Source organism: Littorina saxatilis, linkage group LG13 (genome assembly GCF_037325665.1).
Source record: "Littorina saxatilis isolate snail1 linkage group LG13, US_GU_Lsax_2.0, whole genome shotgun sequence".
Taxonomy (NCBI): domain Eukaryota; kingdom Metazoa; phylum Mollusca; class Gastropoda; order Littorinimorpha; family Littorinidae; genus Littorina; species Littorina saxatilis.
Genome location: NC_090257.1, coordinates 8,925,506 through 8,950,002, shown reverse-complemented (window position 1 = coordinate 8,950,002; position 24,497 = coordinate 8,925,506). Strand labels below are relative to the sequence as shown.

The 24,497-nt window shown below is 39.9% G+C and overlaps 1 protein-coding gene and 1 long non-coding RNA gene across 2 annotated transcripts; one reads left to right on the top strand and one right to left on the bottom strand.

Annotated features, from left to right (window-relative positions):
* The first annotated feature begins 3,376 nt into the window (after nucleotides 1-3,376).
* LOC138983542 (ras-related C3 botulinum toxin substrate 1-like) lies at nucleotides 3,377-18,080 on the top strand. Its single transcript, XM_070356810.1, has 6 exons — nucleotides 3,377-3,501; nucleotides 4,601-4,831; nucleotides 6,215-6,329; nucleotides 7,003-7,120; nucleotides 14,241-14,401; nucleotides 15,810-18,080. Exons 2-6 carry the CDS (start codon nucleotides 4,707-4,709, stop codon nucleotides 15,885-15,887), a joined length of 597 nt encoding a protein of 198 aa, XP_070212911.1. The 5' UTR covers nucleotides 3,377-3,501; nucleotides 4,601-4,706; the 3' UTR covers nucleotides 15,888-18,080.
* On the bottom strand, nucleotides 7,945-11,292 carry LOC138983543 (uncharacterized). The gene is made up of 3 exons (XR_011461192.1): nucleotides 11,035-11,292; nucleotides 8,743-8,816; nucleotides 7,945-8,480 (listed from the first exon to the last, which is right to left on the bottom strand). It is a non-coding gene; the product is annotated as an uncharacterized lncRNA (long non-coding RNA).
* Nucleotides 18,081-24,497: the final 6,417 nt, after the last annotated feature.

The following is a 24,497-nucleotide window of genomic DNA, read 5'->3' as shown; positions in this document are numbered from 1 at the left end:
TACAGTGCGTTCACTTTCATTCCGTGAGTTCGACAGCTTGACTAAATGTAGTAATTTCGCCTTACGCGACTTGACAAGTCACTTGTTTTACCTGAACAGTCAAGTTTCGACTAAATGTGTTAACATAGAGGGGGAATCGAGATGAGGGTCGTTGTGTATGTATGTGTGTGTTTGTGTATGTACAGCGATTCAGAGATAACTACCGGACCGATCTTCATGAAACTTTACATGAGAGTTCCTGAGTATGATAGCTCCACCCCATTTTTTTCATTTTTTGATAAATGTCTTTGATGACGTCATATCCGGCTTTTTGTAAAAGTTGAGGCAGCTCTGTCACACTCTCATTTTTCAACCAATTTTGTTGAAATTTTTGCCAAGCAATCTTCGACAAAGGCCGGACTTTAATATTGCATTTCAGCTTGGAAGCTTAAATATTAATTGATGAATTTGCTAATTAAAGTTGCCATTAAAATCAAATTTTCGCAAAGAGATTCAAAATGGATTGCATTGTATTTGTCATCAAATTTTGAATCAGAAAATATATACATATGTCATGTTTAATCTTAAAATGTGATCACAATTAACGAAAATAGGTTAATTAGTACTGAGATTAAACTTTAAGAAATCGTTCGAAAAATGATTTCATCTGATTCTTTATGATTTTCTGATTCCAAAAACATGTATGATATGTTATATTCAAAACAAGCTTAGAAAGTTAAAAAGAATACAGAAAAGCGCGCTTTCCTGCTTAGTGCAATACGCTACCGCGCTATTTTGGCTTGTCAATTTCACTTCGTTTTGCACGTAAAAAGTGATCGATTTCCTTTTTGCGGGGATTGACGAACTTGTCTTGTCGTGGTGAAAAATTGCAGTGCGTTCAGTTTCATTCTGTGAGTTCGACAGCTTGACTAGCTAAATGTAGTAAGTTCGCCTTACGCGACTTGTTTCCTTTACGTTTATTCTATTCTCAGGGGCGGACGAGGGGGGGGTTTCTGGGGTTTCCGGAAACCCCCCCCCAGCCAAAAAATAAAAATATTTTTGTGTGTTTTTTTGGGTTGAGTTTCAATTTTGTGGGTATTAATCAGTGACAAAATCTGCTGCCTGGAACTGGTAATGATCATCCTCAGAATGCACCAGCTTGCACCATTTTGCATCCTTTTTTTCAAAATTTTCCGGGGGGGCATGCCCCCGGACCCCCCTGGCAAGCTAGGCGCTTCGCGCCGTCGGCTCGGCGCTTCGCGCCTTCACACCCATATCTTCACAATATACTTTTGGAAACCCCCCCCATAAAATGAACTGATCCGCCCCTGATTCTTATTTTTGCTTTAACCTCTGGGCTTCTTCTTTTTTTAAATCGATCTGTGCAATGTTCCCGGCCAATTAAAGGCCCAGTCTGCCTCAAATGGTTTACTGAACGATTTAAATCTTCTCACAAAAAAAGCAATAGCATTTAACAGCATTAAATGACACAGTTCGTTTTAATGGCTATTTAGCTTGCGTAAACTACACACCACATTTCGTGGTTTATTTTACCCCAGAACCATCGTGAACCCGTGTCACACACTTTTCTTTTTTTTCACATTTTCGTCGTCAGTTTGTGATTTCAATGCGACTCGCTGTATCTGCAATAACACGTTATTGTGTACCTCTGAATCTAAAATGCAACACGTACACGACTGCGAGTCACACGTACGAACTTAACGGCGGCGGTTGGATTCAAAGAAGCAAGCAATATGCAGAAAAATTCGTCTGCTTGGGAAAACACGACCTTTCGTGATGTGCTTCCGGGCTCCCTTTTTTAAAACTTTCAAAACTTCAAGTTGTACTGATCTGTCTTGAATCTTGAGGAAAAAAGAAATCTTTTATGATCAAAGAATGTTTGTGTTACAAGCTGTCAATTTATTATTTAGATTTTAAAAGTTAGTTCTAGCGTCCGATTGTGGTACTGTTTGATGGGGAAGGGGGGGGGTGTATGAAAAAGCTGTTGACTTGCCATTACGTTCGAAACTTATTCATTCATGTCTGTATTTCTGTACCAATCTCCACACTCATTTTGTGCGGGCACGAGCTCCTTTTAGACGGTTCATGGGACAGAACTCTTGTACTTTACTACATATACGGATTTAAGAAGAGTTGCTTCCCTTATATTTCATATTGTCAATCCTCAGTCAACAAACCAAAACGACTTAGGTGAAGAGTCGAGAAAAAAAATACAAGGCAAACATACAAAAAAGGTAAACAAGACTGAAAAGAAAAAGAGGAGGAAACAGAGATTACACAGTGTTCTATTTTGAACTCTCATTACAGATAATTGCGTACCATAATGGCCCAGCTCTCCGTCCAAAGCGCATGCTCAGAAAGTTACACCATGTCAGTTTTCCCCGATTTTTCCAAACCTTTATACCACCTTTTACCTAATATGGAAAATAAAAATGACGCGTTTGACCATATGAGGAACATAAATCGCAGTCAAAGAGTGTACTAAAAGAAAAAACACAAAACAGGGGACCGTCTTGAATAAAAAATATAAACAACTTGACTCACTGAGACTCTAAAACTGATAACGCCCTCAACGGACTCAAAGGACACTGAAAGTTCGTTACAGTATAACCGGGTTACTGAAAAATAGAACAGATCGATGACATTTGAAATTCAGTGGTAGCATGCTACTAACCAGGCAGTCTGTTCTTTATTTACATAGACTCAAACATAGGCCTAAACTACATGTCGGCTAAAATGACCAACTTGCTGAATTTACTCGGCCACTCAAGTCTTGACTGAGGTTGAAGCGTGTGTGTTGCGGGTGGAGGAGGGGGTGCCAAACGGATCCCAAGCTCAATAATCTTTTTCATTTATTCAACGGGGCAGGAAAACACTGATTTGGCCTGCAGATGATGGACTAGACAGTGACTTTCATCTCAACTACAGTTCAGCGGCGTCAAACCTGATTTCAGTCATTGACTTGAAATCGTAAATCTGCGTGTCGAAGACAACAACAAGAACAACAACAACACAAACAACAGCGATAAAGTGGTGTGGTTTTGTTATTGTTTTTGGTTTTTTTCTCAACAACTGAACAAGAAAGCTGCAACGCTGCATGTGCATCCGTCCGGTGCTTGGAGAAATAGAAAAGTTGAGTGATACACCTGCATGTTTATCATCGACGCCTACGTGACTAATGGAGGATTTTCAGATGTAAAATTTCTGCCGCCTGCCCCGTTTCTACCGTAAAAGTTGCTACATTGATTTATCGCAGTAAGAGATACCATGCTGCTGTTATCGTTGGCTTATCTCTGCCACAGAGGGCAAGGGGAGAGCAAGCTCAACTACTTCGTTTTACACGCTCTGATTGGTGGAACAAAAATAGACGTGTGATGCTGATTAATAAACATGGCGGCCGCATAGTGCTCCTCACCGCCAACTGTGTTATGGTTCCGACAAAACCTTGCAATGTGCATGGATCTTCACAATCAAACTCTTGAATTTAGACAAGGTTGAAAGGTAAGCTTACGCCTCTTGTAGCCTGGCTGTGTCCGAGAGCTGGCTAAGCGCGGATAGTGACCTAGTTCGGCACTCATCACTTTTTTGTCTGCTCGGCTGTACAAAGCTGCTCAGAGCATGAGTCAACGAGGGTGAGAGCTTGCGAACTGTCATCGGTTACTTCTTTCATGGGCTGCAGAACCACTCCCCCCTTCTTCCCATGTAAATCTAAGCCGTAGGTAAATTTTCTCGGCAGATGTGCATCGGTGGGGGAAAAAGAATCTAGAAATCATACGTTCGGGTTAAGATTATCGTGCAGAAAATGTGGTTGGCACGTCTTCAGAAGAAGGGTTTATGTGCACTGATGCACTTACTTCATTTGATTTGGGATGGTCTGTGCGTTGACCGATGTTATTTTGCAACCGGCATCTTGCCTGTGAATGAAGTCTTTGTTTATTTTGAGGTTGTACGCAAGTAGACATGCACTAATGATGCAGCATCACTTTTCAGTCATTATCTTACTCAGTTGTCGTGAGTTGAACACAGAGTACTCTCTGAACAATGCCCTGAAGATAGAGACGATCGGTAAGTCGAGCCTAGTATAACCATGATGTCTACTTTTCTTCAGTTAACTGCTGAAGTACATCCTCCATCTACTTCTGATTATTGAGTTAAAATAACGAGAATCATATTGTATACAATTTACAAACATTCCACATCAGATTCAGATGAGACATTCACTTTTAAGATTCATAAGATTATTAAGTTTACTAAGAGTAAGATAAGATAGTAAGAATGAGATTTATCCTCACTTGATCATTGTTGTATGACAACGAGAAATGTAATCCATGTTAACCTCCTGTCAGTGTCACGACAGTGGCAGTCTTTAAAGACCTCAGTCATTCTCCCAGTCCCAGAAATGTTGGTGGCTGATTATACCCCTAGAAACGCAGACACTTACGTGGCACGACTTTGCTGCTGCTAGCTTTCCTCTTGTGACTGGTGGGTGGAAGCATCCCAAATTTCCCAGCGATGGGACAATAAAGTATTGAAGTCTTGTAAGTTTCTGCTTCAAATTATTGAAAATTACATGACCTTTATCCTTGCTTTTCTTTTTTAGGTATCCACTCCGTCAGGAGGAGAGAGTGGGTGATTGACGCTTGCAAACTTGAGCACTGGTTGTGTAAAGTCTGGTTGCCTTCACAAGGTGATTAGAGCATCCCCCCATGAATGACATGGCCCAGGGACGACCAATCAAGTGTGTGGTGGTGGGCGACGGCACAGTGGGCAAAACCTGCATGCTCATCTCGTACACCACCGACAGCTTTCCCGGAGAATATGTCCCCACCGTGTGAGTATTAGTTTCTTCTTCTTCTTTTGTGTTCCGCTTGGGAGGCCGACATCTTATCCACTCAGCCACCGCGCCCTCCTTGCATTAGGCAAAAAAAAAAAAAGGTCTGTTTACGGTAACCCGACCGACCCTAGTTTTTTCACGCGACCCTAGACTTTTTTTTGGCATTTGGGGGAAGAAAAAAAAATCTTGTTTTTTTGGCAAAATAACGTAAAAATATGGTTTTTTGGAGAGAAAAAAAAAAAAATATCCCGACCTACCGACCCTATTTTTTTTGCCTATGTTACCGTAAACAGACCTATTTTTTTTGGCCTTAGTTTAATACTGAGACAGTCACTGAGTGTGTTTGTTGACCATTAAACTTAACAAATAGGAGCAGATGGATTATGTAATGAGTTCTGTGTATCAGTGTGTGTGATTGGAGAGACATATCTATTTCCTTTGTTCTTGGCAATAAAATGAACCTGTTAATTTGTGAACAAGTGTCACATGAAGCAAAAGCATCCAGATAGCAATGTTATTGTGAAGAAGGTATTGTAAAACTTTACTACATGTATGATTGTGATTCACAATGGCTTCAATTTGCTAACAATAACACATTTATAGATGGTCGGAAGGTTTTGATTTTGACAGAATCATGTAAAATTAATAAAAGCGGACAGTGACAAAAAAGATCAGCCTTCGACTTTGAGTGTTCTAACTAGCCAATCACAAATCATAATTTATATTGATGTGCTTACCTGGCAATATTTAAATGAGTTACAAATGTTTATGCATGAGGTGACAATGTCAAAATGATCAGAGTCAGTCCTCAAATCAATTCAATACAACTTTTATTGTTTGAATGTGGAAGTTTGAAACTTACAGAAATTTTTCTTTTGACTCGTATGCACAAATATTATTACAACAAGTAAAATCAAAACCACGGTCTGACAAAACAAAACAAAAATTATTGGGCAGGTAAGTAGGTAGGTAGTCACTATCATTATCAATGTCAATGATAGCTCAGTTGGTAAAGCATTGGACTTGTGATCCGAGGGTCACAGGTTCGAAACCGGAACGGATATGGGTCAACTTTATGTGCTGACTCAGAAATGTTCCCCCTCCCGTGTCGCCACTGTGGCTGGTAAAAGACCTCGGTCATTCTGTCATAAGTGCAGATGGCTGAATACACCTAAACACACACACACACCTAGGTAGCGCGACTCTGTTGCTGCTAGATTTCCACTGGGAGGAAGCGACTTGAATTTCCAGCAATGGGACAATAAGTGAATAACTTGAATAAGGTAATGAAAATGAAATCCTTGTGCTGTAGTTGAAGAGGTGTACATAGTCAAAATAAAGATTTAACCTCAAAATGTTTTTGTGTTGACGGTGCTGCAGGTTTGACAACTACACAGCCAACATGATGGTGGACGGCATTCCTGTCAGCCTGGGATTGTGGGACACGGCGGGGCAGGAAGACTACGACCGGTTACGGCCCCTCTCTTATCCACAGGTAAAATGCACGTTACGCTTACTTCACGCAGCTAGGAGTAGACATTCTGGCTGAGCAGATAACTTGAATCATTTGCACCTCGCAGGACCCTGGACCCTTTGCTTTTTAAAATGTTCAGTATTTGCTACATTTTGACTGACTCTCCACCATGTAATTCATTTTAACTCAAGTGAAAGAGAGAGAAACATGCCCATTCCTGTGTTGTTCTCAGTGTGTGTGCACATGTAGACTTCACCAGTTTCCAGACCTGCTGTGCAGTTGTTGGTTATTCAACTGGTTGAAAAGATCTGTTTCTGTTGATGTTTTGTTTTTTGCTTGCATGAGAGTGTGTATGGTGTGTCTATTCTTTACAATCTGTTTTGTTCTCATCATGTTGGCATTAACATTTAGGCCAAAAAAAATAATAGGTGTGGTTACGGTAACATAGCCCCAAAATAGGGTAGGTAGGTAGGCAATCACTTTTTTTTTAAACTTTTTTTTCTAATGTGTACAAATGAAACCTACTTGACAGGGAAATAAGTGTGCGACACGGGCGCTTTCGCTTTTATTGCGTTTTTTGCAGTTTTTGGTTTTTGGTAGGTCGGGTTACCGTAACCACATCTATTTTTTTTTAGGCCTTACAAGGGAAACCATGATTGACACATTCATGCTCCTGGTCTTGCGTTTGTTTCAGACGGACGTGTTCCTCATCTGCTTCAGCGTTGTGAGCCCCTCTTCGTACGAAAACGTCCTGACAAAGTGGAATCCCGAGATCAAACACCACTGTCCTGATGCACCAGTTATAGTAGTAGGTCAGTACCAAGAATGAATAAATTACTTTAATTGCAAATGTGCACATCTACAATACTGGATCACAACCTGGGACATTGGGGTAAAAAAATAAACATTATAAAAACAAAGCCAAACCCACTTTTTCTTAAAGTTTAGACACTATTTTAATGCCTTAATGCAATTAATAAACAAAGCACATGCCGGTTTCAGTAAAACATCACCAAGAGTTAACCAACGTGAGTGGTGTCTTGTATGTCACATGGTTTCCACCTGGTATAGTTATTCAAACAATGAACCAATATTCCTGCTGAAATTATTTTGCAATGTTGGCAGACATTCAAGGTCTTGTATCCTAAGTGAAACATGAGAAGAAAAACCTATTCATTTTCCACGCAGTACCAATGACTATAGTGGAAACCGTGACATACGCAACAGAGGGGATAAACAATTTCACCTACACTATGATAACAGCATTGTATGCAGGTCTTTCATATATTGTTTTTGTCATACAAAGACAGTTGTTTTTATGTTGTTGCAGTTACTTACACATTATTCATTTTGTGTGAATAACCAAATGTTTTGTATGTCACGTGGAACCCAAATGGAGGAAATCGCACATTTCTTTGTGTCTATTGTGATGTTTTCAGATGCGCAGAGGTGTCATGGCCTTCATGGTGAAAACATAAAGCACACTGAGTTAGGAGCATGAAAAGGACCGTTTTTCTTATCATTTTCTAAAAATGTGTTGTGATTGAAGATGATTTGAGTGTTAAAATTGAGACTGACGCGTGTGCGTCATGTGACTGTAAAAATTGACATCATGCAATAAAACACACAAAAAAACTTTAAATTTCTGTCAATTATTGATAAATTTATCAAATACACCATATACCAACATAATCAATACCAGACAGTGATAAAAACTGTGAGATTAGGAGTAAAAGAAGGTCGTGGCTCCACAAGTTTTAGAACTGCTGAAATGCAAACTAATGATGGGAAAGGGTGGGTAGTTACCGAAGAACAATTTAAGAAATGATGCAAGATGCTCCAGGAGTACAAAAATGTGTTGTAAAAACATGAAAAAGAAACCAGCGTAAAAACTATGTTCATCCACGATAATCAAAAGATGAAGTGCATAAAAAATCAGTCAAACATATGTTGCCCTCTACGGCCGACAGTTGGGACATTTAGCAGTCTAACGCTGCCAGCATCCACCCATGAAATGTCCTCCACGTCTGGGAAGATGTATGCATCTCCCTTCTTCCGAAGAAAGTTGACACGGCCTCCCCTGGTCTGAGTCCCACCACCACCCCACTGTATACTTCGGTGTTGCCTCGTACAGTGGTGAAAGTGACCTCCACCCAGCTGCCATGCTGAATGCTGAAAGAGGACAGAACATACAGGGTTAAGCAAAACCTCCACAAGCAAGTTCTGAGTACATCATCCCCTCACTCCACTCACAATACCAAGGACGATTGCAAGATAACTTTTTCTGCAATCAAAGAATAATTACAAGTGTACTTTATTGGATAGGAAGACTTTCCTCTAAAAATTAAAACACTGTCCGAGAGCTTAAATCTATTTTGTGGAGAAATCTATGCGAATAAGATCTGAACAGTGAAATCAGAAAGTAAAATCACACCTGGAATTATGTCCGGTGAGTTGTGCAACTTCAGTCTGTTGGTAAGCATCTGCAGAAAGCTGAGGGAACTTGTACTGAAAACAAAATGCAGAACATTATTGTACTAGAAGTCTGAAACTGAAAAATAAATGAATCCATAATAATAAAAAGTATGCAGAGAAAAAATCAAAATGAAAACTGATCACCTTTGCTGCAAGTATTACATACAGGCAAATCCAGCTAACTCACAAACGGTTAAGTCAAAAATTCGCGCAGTAGCACACAAAGAAATTCTGGTCCGGAATTACCCCTCTTTACTCTATGTGTACAAAGTACCCTGAGCTCGAAATGGGATTTCTCTTACGTAAGTCGAAAGACGGATAGCACACAACAGAAAGTCAGTCCCAAAGACAAAGTTTACTCTATATTTACTACAGCAACTCGAAACACGAAACTTGGCGTCTCACACTAGCGCATTGTGTAACCTTATTCCCTTCTTCTCTACACGGACGCCACACCGACTGGTCAGTCGGCACGCAATAAAGTATGAACTGAAGTTAGGAGGGGGCGAGGAGTAAGGAGGGGGCAAGGAGTAAGGAGAATTATCCAACTCCAAGAAAACATTCTGAAAAAGGTGGGGAAGTGGTGACAAGGCAGTGAACGCACTCACCATGCACTGACATCATACGAAAGCAGCCACACAAACACAGCACAGAGGCAGAGGCAGGTGTGCAGATGCTTTGTGAGAATAAGCGTTGAAAACCAGTTTGAATTAAAAAAAAACCAGCAGATAGAGCCGCATGTCATAATCATTCTTCTTGTCTGGCTTTATTGACTGCATGTCGATCTTGTGGCAGCGACTTTTCACTCTTCAGTCGGACTGTACACAAACCGCTCTCACTCTCCCTCACTGACTACCCTAAGCCCTGACAACTGATCCTTGGAAATTGTTTGGAAGAGTACACCTCTCTATTTCTCTCCAATGCTCTTCCTGCTGACTTCAGTGACACCGGACACCCCACTGAGTTTAGCCAGCTACCCCCCCCCCCCCCCCCTCTCTCTCTCTCTCTCCCCCCAGCCATGCACTGTTTGGTGCTGTCGGTAACCGACTCACTGGTCAAGGCTGCAGGGAAACAAGAGTATCTTGTCAATGAAAGAGGTTACACACAGATACGCGATGCTGAGAACGGTGGCCGATTTTTCACTCTCTTTCTCGGAGGGCCTTCATCATTGCAGGGACTGCTGTAAAGAAATGCTTGCTCAGAAACTAACTCTTTTTGCATTGAAACATGCACCAGAATGTGCATAAAATATGAGATATCAAGTTTTACAAACAAAAGGGCCATCTGCAAGTTACAAATCAGTACCAAAATCGATAATCAGAAGCGTATGGTACGAAGAAGCCATGAGAGAAGTGTAACTAGCTTCCATGGTAACCAACAAACATATCTCTTAGTTTTACTACAAAAGACAGCCTCTTTTTTTAAACTATTTGTTTAGACAAGTCTAAAAGTATTATAAATGATATGCTTTAGGCATACAACTTCCAAAGTAAACAATAAATACAGGCCGCAAACTAACTGTGACGTAGGTCACAAGGAAACAACTGCTGCGATTAAACTTCGTCTCCACTGTGACTCCCGTTTACAAAACGCCAAATTTCGGGCAGCACATTTAAAAACTTAAAATGCACATGCCATATATGAAATACGAAATCAAAGGAAAACATTTGTTTGCTTTTGCATTTTATAGACTTAGATCTGATACTTCGCACGCGTGTTCGAGAGCGTATGTCACAGGAGAAACGAAATCTACTGATACGCGACCCCAAATGGATTATTTTTCTGCATGCTTGCTTTAATTTCTTTTAGAACCAACAAGACCGCGCTTTTATTGGTGATTTATTAATAATGTATGCAAACAAACTTGCAGAACTAACATGCTTTTATTATTACTCCGAATATCATGTTTCGTTGTTCTGAACGTCACAACAGAAACCAAAAAGGTCTGATTTTCGTTTCTTAAAAACGTCCGATCAGATTGGGCCGTGCACATTAAATTCCAAATGGACTTCAGTTATTATTTATTAACCAAACCTTCTTCATTTGATTTCTACAAAAATCAGTTAACAATATTGTAGTTTTGCGAGAATATTGCTTTGGGTTGCTCGTTCGTCACCGTGGAGACGAAAGCAGACGACAAGAGTACACACTATCTCGGACAATCATCAAGGAATATTTCTGTTGGAGGGACTAAATGTTCAATCAGTGGCACTTTTATCAATACATAATGAGCATTAATGATAACACTTACCTCAATAAGCTTTGTAGAAGGCCACAGCTAGCGTGAGATGCAGGCACGTGGCGTAACCCCGAACGAATGTGTTGTACGGCACACCGCGTCAGTGGAAACTATTCGACCAATGATGCTCGTTTGTTTTAGCGTGTCCACGCATCTTGCAATTTGTGGTCTACACGCTGACCGCTTACTCACGCTCTTCCGATTCAGGGTGCAAAACACAAGTGCGTCAGCTTCCTGGATGGGTTGAGCGGCAGTGTTGCGGACGTCACAGGTGGAGACTAAACGTGATTTGCCAGATACGCGTTCCTCTAGTGGTACCGTGTTTAACTTTTCATCGTGAATTGCATTAGTTTTAGAAAGACTGATAGTGTGTGATGCATTCTAAACAAAATATTGTTCTACTGAAGCACTTCTGTGTTCTGGAAGCAGAACACAACTCAGTTGATGCAAGTGGAAACGAATGTAACGTGCAAACATCATTATTTTGACCTGCATCAAAGGTCAAATGTCACGAATTTGTGTAATGGAGATGTGTTCATTAGGTAAAGTGTTTAATATATACTATCATTATACACAGAGTTTACTTCTTTGCTGCTAGTTTTAAATGCACTGAGCACTTCACTTCTTCTTCAAAATTATGTCCCGCTTTCTGATGCTATTTTTGTCACAAAAACCAACAATATACATTGCATAAAAAATCAGACAAACGCAAACAGTGAGGTTCAAACCTTTATTATGGTTTACAAACATGTACACAAACATATCAAATTGTAAACATGAACAAGGTTGTGCCCAGTAAGCTACAACACAAGCTTAAAGTCAGGACTCTGTTGTTTTACTGCCTGTTTCCAGTATTGTAGATGTGCACAAATGCTATATTCAGGCATGGTACTCTTCCGCCAATCGGCGGAAATCCGCCGAAAACGAAAATCTGGAAAAAAAAAAAAAAGAATTAAAAAAAAAATCGGCTGATTGACTTGAGATTATTATTTTTTCTTACTCAAGCCTTGTTATCTTTCACTTATATCCCTCTCAGCTTTAAGGAGAGGGCACTAAACACATTTGAATTAGTAAAAAGTCGTCAGCTTCAGGGGGCGTTGCCCCCTGACCCCCACAAGGGGCGCTGCCCCTTCACCCCCGGCTTTATTTCAGCTGAAATTGCCATTCCTTCAGTACCATGCCTGTATATTATACCTTGCATGGGCCTGGTTCTGGGGTGTTAGTAATGTCTCACCTGACTTATCTAAAAAATAAAAATAACACTCCGGAAATAGTGGGGAATCCATACATTTGGTTGCGCGCACATGGGATTCACTTTTCCCTTGGGTGTGTTAGGGTTGCGGTCACTTTCCCTGTTGCTCACAGTCTCTTTACCTTTTTTCGATAAAATCTTTCTATTCTTTGGGGAAAAGCGAAAGTCTCAGGGCTTGGTAATGTAATACAAACATGTAAGGAAAAGAAAAAGAAGTTTGGTTGTGCCGTACTATACAGTGGAGTCCGGGTACAACGAATCTCAAGGGAGATACATTTTAGTTCGTTATATCAGTAATTCGCTGTAGAGTTTTCAGCCCTAAATGGCCTAAAGACAAGTTTTCCCAATCACCTTCAAATGATCGTCCCATCGATCTTTCCTTGGAGAGTACAATCTCTGCATGTTTTCAACAGCTTCATAATATAATCCATAGAGAGAGGCAAACTAACAGCGGAAGGTGCATGAAAAGCGTCAGTTTTCACGATAAAACTTTGACTCGCTCATTCACGGGACATAACTGCACTCCGGACTGTCCACAGTGTTGAGCAATTTAGGAGACTTCACTGCCTGAGGAGAGTATTGATTCAAACGAACGCGTGCTTCTATATCACGTCACTCGGTCACGGATCGGAGAAAACAAAAAAACAGTTCCAGATTTCGAAACCATGTTCGTCAGCCATTGTTTTTAGCAAGACAGACCACATGTGCACGAGCTTCGCTGGCGTACATCGCAAAATGTCATGACGCCACCACAACTTTCGGTTTTGGTTCGATCTGTTCCGCGCACCTCCCGCTGTTAGTGTGTTCAGAGTTCGCTCATCACGCGATGTGCACTTGCGTTTGTGTATTTTTGTCTTTGGAGACAATTATTGACATCAGTTCGTTGTAGCCTTGTGACTTTTAGAGACAAAACGGCTCTGGGGCGATGAAAACGTGTTTGTTAAAAGAGGGGTTCGTTATGCAAATGAGTTCAAAAGGTTCGATGTAGCCGGAAAGTAACAAGTAAGAAATAGAAGGCTGTCTGCCGGGAAATCATTGGCAGTTTGTTAAAAGAGGGATTTCGTTATACTCAGGTTCGTTATAGCTGGACTCCACTGTATCACTATCACTCAGGGTTCAGCCTGGGAGAAAAAGCCAATGGGACATTTTTCCCCCTCAACCAAATTCCGATGGAACATAGTCGAAAGACAAGAAGCACCAAGAGGGCTCAGGCGGTCTGTACATGTTTTTGTCCAAAGATGCAAAATGGTGCAACATTGTGCTATCTGAGAATTAGCCACTTTATCGTGTTATCGTTGTGTGTGTGTTTTGATCACGGTCAGAGAAAAGACTATATTTTTAAATGTTCAACATGAGGCACACCCAAATGGGTTAGCGACTGCATCAGCGAACAGAAATTCAGAAATGGCAAGTTTTCTTAGCAGAGCAAAAAAAATTTCCTTGACTGCTTCTTCCTTCTTGACGAAAGCTTCTGAATTTAACTCCCTTCGCGTGTCGAAAGCGTCCTTATGGCCGTTGATCGTCAGATGGCTGTGGAAGTTCAAAACTTTTCAGAAGAGGCTTGCATGTTTGTCAAGGGAGAACATTTAGTTTACTGGATTGGCTGCACACAATGCACTATACATATTTAACAGCCAATCACAGTTCGTTACACAAACTCGGCTTGGCACGCGCTTTTGCTTTGCTTAATTCTGAAACGTACTCCGATGTTAAGTGTGCATACGTTGGCGCAGTGGTAAGTGACCTCAATGCGCCCTTTGAAGCCCTGAAGGGAATTGTAATGGAACATTTTCTGATTTAATGCGCCAATGGCGCAGGGCGCACTAGTAAACCGAACCCTTCTTTATGGAGACTTTGTTTGGCTTTTGACGTAAGAGATTTCACTTCAAAAACGAAACGAGGGTAAAAAAGATACGTCTTTTTGTAATCGATATCGTTTGGTTTTCTTTTTCTCTTGTTGCCACAGGTACTAAAATAGACTTGCGGGAGAACAAGGAGGCGATAGGATTGCTGGCCGCTCAGGGTCTGTCGCCAGTGAAGCGGGAACAAGGCATCAAGCTTGCCAACAAGGTGCGGGCCACCAAGTACATGGAGTGCTCTGCCCTTACACAGCGCGGTCTCAAACAGGTATTGGTCTTGAGTTTGTTTGTGTTTTCTGTTCTTTTTTCTCTGCCCTTACACAGCGCGGTCTCAAACAGATATTGGAAGCTTGCATGTTCCTCTGGTCTTGTGCTTTTTGTGTGTTGATTTGTTCTCTGCCTTTACACAGCGCGGTCTCAAAGTCAAACAGGTATTGGTCTCGAGTTTTTTGGCATTTTCTATTCTGTATTCTCTGGCCTTACGCAGTGCAATCTCAAACAGGTATTGGAAGCTTGCATGTTCCTCCGGTGTTTTTGTGTGTGTGTTTTTATTTTATTGACTCACATGCGAAGCAAAAGTGAGTCTATGTACTCACCCGAGTCGTCCGTCCGTCCGGAAAACTTTAACGTTGGATATTTCTTGGACACTATTCAGTCTATCAGTACCAAATTTGGCAAGACGGTGTATGATGACAAGGCCCCTAAAAACATACATAGCATCTTGACCTTGCTTCAAGGTCAAGGTCGCAGGGGCCATAAATGTTGTCTAAAAAACAGCTATTTTTCATATTTTTCCCATTTTCTCTGAAGTTTTTGAGATTCAATACCTCACCTATATATGATATATAGGGCAAAGTAAGCCCCATCTTTTGATACCAGTTTGGTTTACCTTGCTTCAAGGTCAAGGTCACAGGAGCTCTTCAAAGTTGGATTGTATACATATTTTGAAGTGACCTTGACCCTGAACTATGGAAGATAACTGTTTCAAACTGAAAAATTATGTGGGGCACATGTTATGCTTTCATCATGAGACACATTCGGTCACATATGATCAAGGTCAAGGTCACTTTGACCCTTATGAAATGTGACCAAAATAAGGTAGTGAACCACTAAAAGTGACCATATCTCATGGTAGAAAGAGCCAATAAGCACCATTGTACTTCCTATGTCTTGAATTAACAGCTTTGTGTTGCATGACCTTGGATGACCTTGACCTTGGGTCAAGGTCACATGTATTTTGGTAGGAAAAATGTGTAAAGCATGTGAGTCGTATGGGCTTGGCTGGAATGCAAAAGAAAAGGGCGCTCGGTTCTTTTCGTCAATTGCCTTGTCGATTGCCTTCCCGTGGTTACTGTGTGTCTATCGTGTGAATTTGAGTTGTTTGAATTGATGTCTGCTGTAAACTTCCAGAAATTTGTGAAACTTTTATGGTCATTTTGGAAAATTTAAAAAGATGGGGGGCCTATGGGGAGTTTGCTGTAAACGTATGGAGATTTTGAAACTTGTATGGTCATTTTAGAAAATGTGCAGAAAAATTATATTTGTTGACATTGCTGGATCTTGTACATTGAGGTATACAGTCACTTTTCTGTTGAAGTTGACAGAATCTCAAGTAAAGGATGAATATTTAGGTTATTTTATTTTAAACTAATGGATGCTCTTTTTGTCTTGTGCAGGTTTTTGATGAAGCCGTTCGAGCAGTATTGCAACCTCAACCAATTAGGAGAAAGCAGCATAAGTGTGCAGTTCTGTGATTGGTCGCTTTCTTATTTGATTTGCATAATTCATTGACTGATAAGGAATCTCCATGTTTTCTTCTGCGGGGATGGAAGACGACGCCTGCGTATCTGTGTCACACAAACTCTACGTCGCGTTAGTGAATGTAGCAGTGACTCATCTTCTTGCGTTCAGCTTTCAAACTTCTCTTCTGGGACGACTGTGGAAAAAGTGAAGGATACCTTTCATCACAAGCGCCACAGACCTATCATCGTTCACGTTAAACTTAGAGGGGGAAATACGGCAGTGATACTTTTAGATACAAATTTTATGATGTACATCCAGTGTGTGGAATGGTTCTTCATGATGCTATCCAGATGAAATCAGTGCCAGTGTAATTTTTTTGTTCTGTGTTTTTCCCCTCTGTAGAGTTTTTTTGTATGCTTTTGATTACTTTGTGTTAAAAAAAAGTCAGCATGATAGGAAGGAAAGCGAAAGGAACATACTGTTCGAGGAAACTTATAATCGCATGGCCTCAACATATTCACCATAAAACTCCAAGCATCATATGTGCTTTACCCAACCTTATATTGCTAACAGTATTCTATGTTGATCCCCCAAAAGTGTGAGACGACACAGAGTGTTCTGAACCGGTGCTTGGAGAAAGAGAAAAAAACACTGCACAGAGCTCATGCAAGAGAGTGTTGGTTGGACTAAAAATGATTTTGTCAGAATGTATGTGCAACTGTCAGGCAAAGAAGACAAAAAGCTTGGTCCCATCAGTAGTATTTTCAACACAATTTTTGTTTGCCCAGATGAATTGCTGCTTGTGTAATGTACCTGCATTTTATCCAATGCAATGCAGTTTAACATTATTTGGGAAGCAGGTCTCTGCGTGCGGCAATGGTATTCTGAAAAATCGGTTAAACCAGTTAAAAGACAGAAAGCCGTTTTGTGTTCTATGTAGCGGTTTGAACTGGTATTTTTTGTGCATTCCCGTAGCGATCAATTGGAATCGCCCAAAGACAATCATTGCAACAAGTGATCTGAGCATGTTTTCTCTACGCCAGGGGAGGTTTTTGACAGATTAGACAGCATCATAGGCAGAACATGCAGAGTGCCTCCATTTTTGTGCAAGAAAAACATGACATTAAGTAGCCTGGTGATACGCATAGCATCATTGTATTGATTGAAATCCACCTAGTCATACACTGCTTCTAAAATGTCGGTATATCGGTACAAAATACCGGCGCAACACAAGAAAACTGAAATAAAAACTGTATGGGAATTCGTACCAGTACACATCTGTACTGGTATATATATATAACTGTAATAATATTGGTGAAGAGTGGGAGTCAAGAGCGTTGCAATTCAACTGGTTTTCAATTCTTAGGACTCCGTTTGACGTGGTTGCTGAGTTTCTTTCTGAAAGCAACTGAAGTATTGTAAATGTGTTGAGATAAATGTGTAAAAATGAGTTCAAGTTCTCTACCTTAAACATGCTGCAGGGTTTGTGTTAAGTCTCACATACAATTCAATCAGACAGTTAGGCTAAACTAGAATGAAAGATCAGCTTCATATTATTTAAGGCCGTTTTACTGTCCAGTACTTTTTTTCCCTCTTTTTGTTTTGTTTTTTTGGTGTGCCCCCGAGTCAGTTGGATGTGTTGCATTTTCACATTGTATGAATGTCTTCAGCATTATTAGTTGTTTTTATTTTGGTTTCTTTTTATTCAATTAATATGATTACCACATGATATTATTACATTGATTTATGATTATCCATCTATGTCAGTTGTCACCACCCTAGTCAGACGCTGTTTCAGTTTATTCTTCGTATTTTTTTTTACAGTCTTATGTCAGCTTTTGACTGCATTTTTGAAGAGAGTATTCCTTACAACTTCCCCCGCGGGTTAGGGGGAAGAATTTACCCGATGCTCCCCAGCATGTCGTAAGAGGCGACTAACGGATTCTGTTTCTCCTTTTACCCTTGTTAAGTGTTTCTTTAGAATAGTCAATGTTTGTAAACATTTTAGTCAAGCAGTATGTAAGAAATGTTAAGTCCTTTGTACTGGAAACTTGCATTCTCCCAGTAAGGTAATATATTGTACTACGTTGCAAGCCCCTGGAGCAATTTTTTGATTAGTGCTTTTGTGAACAAGAAACAATTGACAAAAAAATCGGCAAAGTCCTAAAAGGGAGAGAGTCTTCAATCGGGGGGGGGGGGGGGGGGGGGGGGGGGGGTGAGGTTACACTTAATTTTAGAAAGGCAGTTACTGCTGATTGAAGTTGATGTGAAAGTCAAGTCCCAAATGTACATGGCCATGTGTATCAGGGGGAAGTTCCCCCAACACACGTTTGTCCACATCCCTTTCAACTCTCCCCCCCCCCCCCCCCCCCCCCCCCCCCCCCCTTTCCCTGTCGCGATATAACCTTCGTGGTTGAAAACGACGTTAAACACCAAATAAAGAAAGAAAGAATCCCTTTCAACACCCATGTACCCCTCCAAACTCTAGTTTAACTTCAAACCTTTTTTTTTTTTTTTTTCAAAATTAAATAAAAAAATCTTGTTTAAGTTAACTGATGAGGAAGGTTTCTAATGAAATAGAAAGTGACAGGAATTAGTCTACATTAAAACTTTATGAATGAGTCCAATGTGGGTTCGTTTTGTGGTTGTTTTTGAAAACATGTTTTTAATTCTTTTTGAATACATGTATAACAACACTACAACAGCGCCACCAACATAAATAAATATGTCCCACAATATGTCTGGGCCCTACTGACACTTTCACTTAGTCCAATGTTTTTTTAATATTTGTTTCATTAAAAGGCTGCAAACAAATGATTCAGTCAAGTTTCATAGAACATGATTCAGTTTACCATCCCATGCTTTGTTGTTGTTGTTTTTCCCATGAAGAACGGTCCTTAATAATTTTATATGATCTTCGATTAGCCATAAGTGTGTGTACCCAATCTTTACCTGGCCATAACTGTACGCAGTTTTTTTATTAGCCACACAATTTCTTTTTAGCCATAAGTGTACATGATCTTCTCTTAGCCATAACTGCGTGGACAGGCCCGTGTGAATCCTTTTCATCAATCTGGTTGTCCGTCTCCGTCACCTCGTCCCACCACCATATGACTTTATCCAGTGTGTTTGTTTGTCTGTCTGTCTGCCCACACGCCCCACCACCCTATGACTCTATCCCGTGTGTTTGTTTGTCTGTTTGATAAGGTGTATGTCAAATGTCATGCATTCATTGCCCAGAGCTCTTGTTGTTAATGTTATTGCCATATCACATAATGTAAATAGCACCGCATTTTATGAGTTTTTACTTCTTTTCTGGGTGAGCTGAGCGCAAAGTTTTCTTTTACAGACTCTGCATTTTTGAACTTGATTTTGTTGTATTTGTAATGTTTTTGCTTAAGCTGAGATCTGATAGCAGTGTTTTTGTTTCAGTCTCACAAGCTTGTTATGTCTAGTCAAAACTGTATGCCAGTCTTTATGTTTGTTATTGAAATGTGCCCCTTTTTGAATTTTTTGTTAGTTCTACATACTAGCATTTTGAACATTTTTGTTTCTTTTTGAGCAAACTGACAGTGACAGCCACAGAGCATTCTCTTGGAGGGAAAAAATGCTTAGCAAACAAATGTTCTTGATAGTCCGATAATTTATGGAAAAATAAAAAAGAATTACACTTTATTGTGCATAGAGTATGATTTTGTTTGTATAAAGGGGGAGGGCTGTCAGTGTCAGTCACCTCTCTGACTATATTGTAGGAGGAGTTAAGTTGATGGGTTGTTTTCATGCACTGCATAGCGCTTTACCGCTCACACCTTAGTCACCTTAGCATGAAAAGGAAGATGGCCGCCGAGATGGATTTTGGATTGATGATGTGTGAAAGCAACGGATTCACATAATTATTTTTATATGGTGTTTTCTTTGTCTCTTTTACATTTTTGTGGGTTTTTTTTTATGGGGGAAGGGTACTTTGTTAGGGATTTATGAAAGCTATGTCAATTATTTGTTGACTAAGGTTCTTTTGCAGTCGGGAAGGAAGGAGTAGAGAATTTAAACTCTCAGGAAAGAAAGCCTTTATTTGTCAAGGCAGTGCAAATCCTCACATCGGTCACCGTCTCTCTCTCTCTCTGTCTCTCTGTTTGTCCCTCTCTTGCTCTCTCTCTCTGTCCGTCTCTCTGTTTGTCTCTCGCTATTTCTCTGTCCGTCTCTCACCCTCTCTCTCTCCCCCTCCTGTCTTTCTGTTTCTGTCTCTGCTGAAATTCCTGCTTTAAAAAGAAAGGGAGCAAATAAAAGAAAACAGAACTCCATGAATCTTTACAGAAGATGCAAGTTATTATATAAAAACCAGCGGAAAAATTTGTCCATTCTCTTCGTACTGCCATCTGAAAGTGAACATACCATGTGATCTTGTTCACTGTTGCAGATCTATCGAGGCTTTTAGATGGGATATGGTTAAGAGCATCCTTGCGAATTTCAATTTAGGTCACAGTCCCAAAATCAGCAGCTCAGCCGCTTTTTATGCGGATTGGGAATTTCTTTATACAGTAGTCCCTTCCATTTCCGGCCCTTTCGTGGGCGTGAACCTACCCGGAGCGGCCAGCTTTCCCATGACTAATGAGTTTTCCTTCTATAATTGACTCTTAATGGCCGTTAACCTGTCTGACGCGGTCAACGGTCACTGATTTTTGCCCTAAGGTGCCCCTCTTACTCGACAGGAGCGGCCACTTAACGGCCACTTGTCACTTTCGCGGGCGAGCGCCTGTGGTGTGTGTGTGTGTTGTGTGCACAGACGTCACAGCACGAGCAGACGACATGAATACTTACGCATGCGCAAACTGTAAATACAGACATGCGCATACATGTACATTTACGGCAGTCACTTCCGGATCGATCACAGCTGATGTGAGTTTGAAACACTTGTTTATCTGACACTCAAATACATATATAATAATCCAAACAACACACATAGAAACATACGAAACAATAGCTTAGCCAGGACGATCGAGTTAAACACGCAAATAATTAAGATGTATAAACGAAAGCAAAACTAACAGAGACAATGAATCGGCGGCTCGTGGATGATCGCTTTCTTTTCTTCATGAAAACTTGATCGTGTTTTTTGGGTTTTTTTGGAGGAGGAGGGGGCCTGTAATGAACGGCCACCTGATATTTGCGGTCACCTTTGCAATGACTAATGGGTGACCGGATATGGCAGGTACTACTGTATTTTAATTTTGTAAGTGGCACTGGTGCATGGATGAAAAGAAATCCTTCAATTAGAAAATAAAATGAGACGGAAATTCCATCAATCGAAGAGTTACAAGGTTTGCGATCCGGTTGCGGTTGCAGCTTGACCGGAAACAGAAGTGCTGCTAAAACAATGTCAGTCTGTGAAATTAATTCAGAAAGGAATACCCACTGTGCACAAACTGTTGATATTTGATATACATATCGGGACGCTCTTATCCTAGATCAGATGTGAGAGCCTGGGTAAATCTGTAGTGTTGCATGGTACTTTGCACAGGAAGGGCAGTATCTGTACTGTGTCATTTTGCCATCAGCTTGTATCCACACATCTATGTGTCATTTTCCCAGCCACTTGCATCAACACATTTACAGATGTTTTCATGTGTTTTGCCTTTTACTTTCAGCTTTTTCAAGATCCATTTTGTTAGTGCTACTCCATGCATTACAGTAGGGTTTCGGTACATATCTTCTGCGCAGACTGATTTCTTCTCACTTGAAAACATGATTTGGAATATTGCGATTTGTTTTACAAAAAGTACAATGTCTTGCGCATTCTCTTGAGGTTTTTCTAAGCAAATATATATTTATTTTCCCAATCGTTCAAATGACTAGATCAGGGGATACAATTTTGTTTTCTTGAAGTTGTTCCAAGCAAATATGTTTTAGCTTTCCATTGTTTTCACGAGGGGGGTGGAGTTGCAACAATGACATGTGTTTTCACAGACACACAAAATTGTTGCAAATCTTTTTTGATTGTTGGTATGCTTGCGGGAAGTGAAATTGATGGTGCTGTCGATTCAGGTGTTCGGCACTGTTGATCGGTAGTCTGTAGTTTTTGTTGTTGTGTTTTTTCTCCCCTGATTCACTCTTTCATTGTGTTTGGTTTATTGCAACCCTGTACAAAGATGTAACATGGAATCTGTTTACTTTCAATTTTTCTTTTTTTTTAATATTGGGAAGAGAACTGCAAAGGTTGTGAATCTCAGTTGCCTCCCCTGACTTCAGCCTCTTCTTGAGGATCTTCACGAGGCCAATGTGCATTATGTAAAGTTCACGGCTAAATAGAGATACTACTGGTTACTTATTTCATAATATCCAGCAACCTTCAATTCATGTATTGTTTGGATTGAGAAAAATTCAGTATGCGGGGAAGGGATATATAGGTTTTAAAATATATTTTGATTTTGCCATGATAGGGTGTACTGTAGATCGAAATTTTGACTGATGCTTTAACTACAGTGTTGAGTGCTAAGCCAGGCAAAATTATCATACCTTGATAGCTGTATACTACCCACATAAATGGATAACATGTGTTATCATACTCAGATTTATAATTATCAGAGGGTATACATGTCTGATTTGAGCACCATTCATTTGATCTGAATTTGTGTGTGACTTTAGCATGTCAGAATGCCTGTCTCATAGAACTTTCCGCAAGATAAGTCCATATTTTCATACTGGTTGAAATCACATGATGGAATGTGAACAGTTCAGTTCTGTTTCATTCTTGCTGGTGACATTAAGTTGCTAATTGTGACATTAAGTATTGGTAATGCATGTAAATCTGAACAGCTGTAGTACTGTTTGTAGGTATTAAGTCACTTACTAAAAGCAATTTTCTAAGAGCATGTTGTATCTGATAGCAACAGCACTGCTTCAGTGCCCTTGATGATATCAAAACAAGGCAAACTGATTGAAAGATTTGAGCTGCATACTTTCTTATTTATTTATTAGTAATACAGTATACATGAAACAATACAAAACACATGAGCCCGCAATCATAGAGTGTGCATTGTACAGCAACGGTTAAGGAACCGGACGCATATTTGAATAATTAACATATCCAAGCTTTCGTGATTATGTGCTCAAAGCTTTGCCAATGGCCGTTTTGTGTTTTACCCGCAGTACGTTCTTAATAATTTTGGAAATGAAATGGCTTTGTAGATATATATATATATGGCAATGCTTTAGTGCAAACCAACTACAAGTATGTTTATACCAGTGCATTGTATTTAGCGCTTCAATCTCAAATGCTTTTGAAAAGGAAATGGTAATGGCTTCAGCGTTTAAATTCTTTTGCAGAAAGAATAAAAGCTGTTTGTAGATGTACACATATCATTCGACGGAGAGAACTGCCCCTGTAACTCAAACCCTGACCTTTAATATTTAAACTAGATCCGAGGATTGTTATGAAATTTCAAGCTCAGTAGGAATTTTTTGTTTGTACAAACAGTAAATTATTAAAGTGACCTTTAAGTAAAATATTGAGTGTGAGAAAGGAAACAAATTGTGAATTTGAAAAAGAAAATAGATCCATTGATTTGAATCTCATTGCATTTCGCGCACACACACACATATACACTGTAACACACACACACATACATATACACTGTAACACACACACATACATATACACTGTAACACACACACACACAGATAAGGAAATTAAGAACTGTGGGGTTTTTAAGAAGAGACTGAACATCAGGCCATTTGAAAAACAAGTGTGTTGACAAATTGTGTACCATGCAGTAATTCAGTTGTATAGTCCGTGTTTGTATACATCATGTGTGAATGTTTGGCACCTGGCGTGAAGGGTGTGTATACCTTGTGTTTCGGCGAATATCGTTAATATCTGCCTTTGCCTGACCAGTTTTAATTTGTCCATATCATTAAGGAGCTGCTATCAGTTGCTGCAGTGTTCCACACGAACTGCTTCGTGATTTTATTTTCAGTTTAGTGTTGCCCTTTTTTTTCACTTTTGATTTGTTGTTTTTTTCTTTTTTGTTATGGCTCCGTTACTCAGCTTCAGCCATTTGGAATCATTTCTATGCATTATTTGTACAAAACAAAGATTGCAAGCCTTGACTTATTTTTCTTTTCAATTGTTTTTTTTTTTTTTTACATTTTATGTTTCTTTTAGTTTGAATTTTCTGATGTTCAAGACCTGAAAGGGTTCACAGTGCTTAACAAGATTTTAGTGTTGCAGTGTATAAAAAAAAAAAAGTTCAGTTACTGAAAAGAACGGAACAAAATATTGTCAGTGTGGTTCAGAAAATGTAGTTCAATGAATGTGTTCATGATTTTAAGTCGTTCATGAGCATTTGCACTGTGAAGTTTATGCTTAGATCTGCACGAGTGTGATACAAATTATTAAAAGGGATACAAATCCATGGTAACTGTCTCACTACTCTGACACACTTTTCTTGTATTTTGGTCCATGAGACAAATCATCAGGGGATATGTTGTGCCCTATATTTTGGTTAAATAGTTATAAGATACCATACATCATCTCATGCATCATTGTTTGTAAATTGAAAATCATGAATGTGAATGGCCCTTGTTTTAATGAAAGGTGTGTTTATTGAAACCTCAGTTGCAAA

What these genes read in the sequence shown, in the direction of transcription:
- LOC138983542 (XM_070356810.1), top strand. Translation starts at nt 4,707, where the DNA reads ATGAATGACATGGCCCAGGGACGACCAATCAAGTGTGTGGTGGTGGGC. An exon ending in GGAGAATATGTCCCCACCGT is followed by an intron (nt 4,832 to 6,214) that starts GTGAGTATTAGT and finishes ACGGTGCTGCAG; the next exon opens with GTTTGACAACTACACAGCCA. An exon ending in CACAGCGCGGTCTCAAACAG is followed by an intron (nt 14,402 to 15,809) that starts GTATTGGTCTTG and finishes TGTCTTGTGCAG; the next exon opens with GTTTTTGATGAAGCCGTTCG.